Genomic DNA, 631 nt, shown 5'->3' on the forward strand with positions numbered 1-631 from the left:
GCCCCGCCCCGCACATGACACCAATAACCATCCACGAGCCATTCATTATTGGCCCGCCCGTTGTTATTCACCCTCCCGCTCCATTAGGCCCAGCGGCGGGACAATTTAATTACGCGATTATTCACAGTTGTTGGTTCGGTTCGGCGGGGATGATGATGTGAAAGGGGGGGGGGGGTAGAGTATCACCACTGCACAAGACCGCACGGCACCACGGTTCTCCAAGGGCCACGAGATCGAGCACGAGATGGTCAAATAGGAAGACGTGTCGCGGGATGTTCGTGAATTTTTTTTAGACGTCTAGAAACGGCACCGTGACTTAGGGGTAACATAAGTATAGGGATGCACTGATAAAAGAAATGTGCGACTGAACACCACTGACACCACACGTGTCGTAAGGGACAAATGTCTAACAGTTTGCACGCCAATTGACATCTAGTTCTAGTCATCTAGTCTACCACTATGAAAGTGTCTAAGCTGGACTTTGCACACAACGGCTGCACATCATTATTTAGAGTGCAACATTTCCGGAACGCTACATTCTACAACAGCATTTAAAACAATTAGCTTTGTTCTCTTTGACCACCTTATCAATTAAAATTGAGTAAGGCCACGAGCTAAAGACCCCCCCCCC

The 631-nt window shown here is 48.7% G+C and overlaps 1 protein-coding gene across 1 annotated transcript in view; it reads left to right on the top strand.

Moving 5' to 3' along the window:
• The window catches only part of LOC113212321 (transmembrane protein 145-like), an 8,539-nt gene extending 8,089 nt beyond the window's left edge, over positions 1–450 (top strand). The window contains exon 8 of the mRNA XM_052265228.1: positions 437–450. Coding sequence (XP_052121188.1) covers positions 437–450 — 14 coding nt within the window. The remainder of the gene's footprint in view (positions 1–436) is intronic.
• Positions 451–631: the final 181 nt, after the last annotated feature.

The sequence above is a fragment of the Frankliniella occidentalis genome, unplaced genomic scaffold, assembly GCF_000697945.3.
Source record: "Frankliniella occidentalis isolate FOCC.00 unplaced genomic scaffold, Focc_3.1 Scaffold25, whole genome shotgun sequence".
In the NCBI taxonomy this organism is placed as follows: domain Eukaryota; kingdom Metazoa; phylum Arthropoda; class Insecta; order Thysanoptera; family Thripidae; genus Frankliniella; species Frankliniella occidentalis.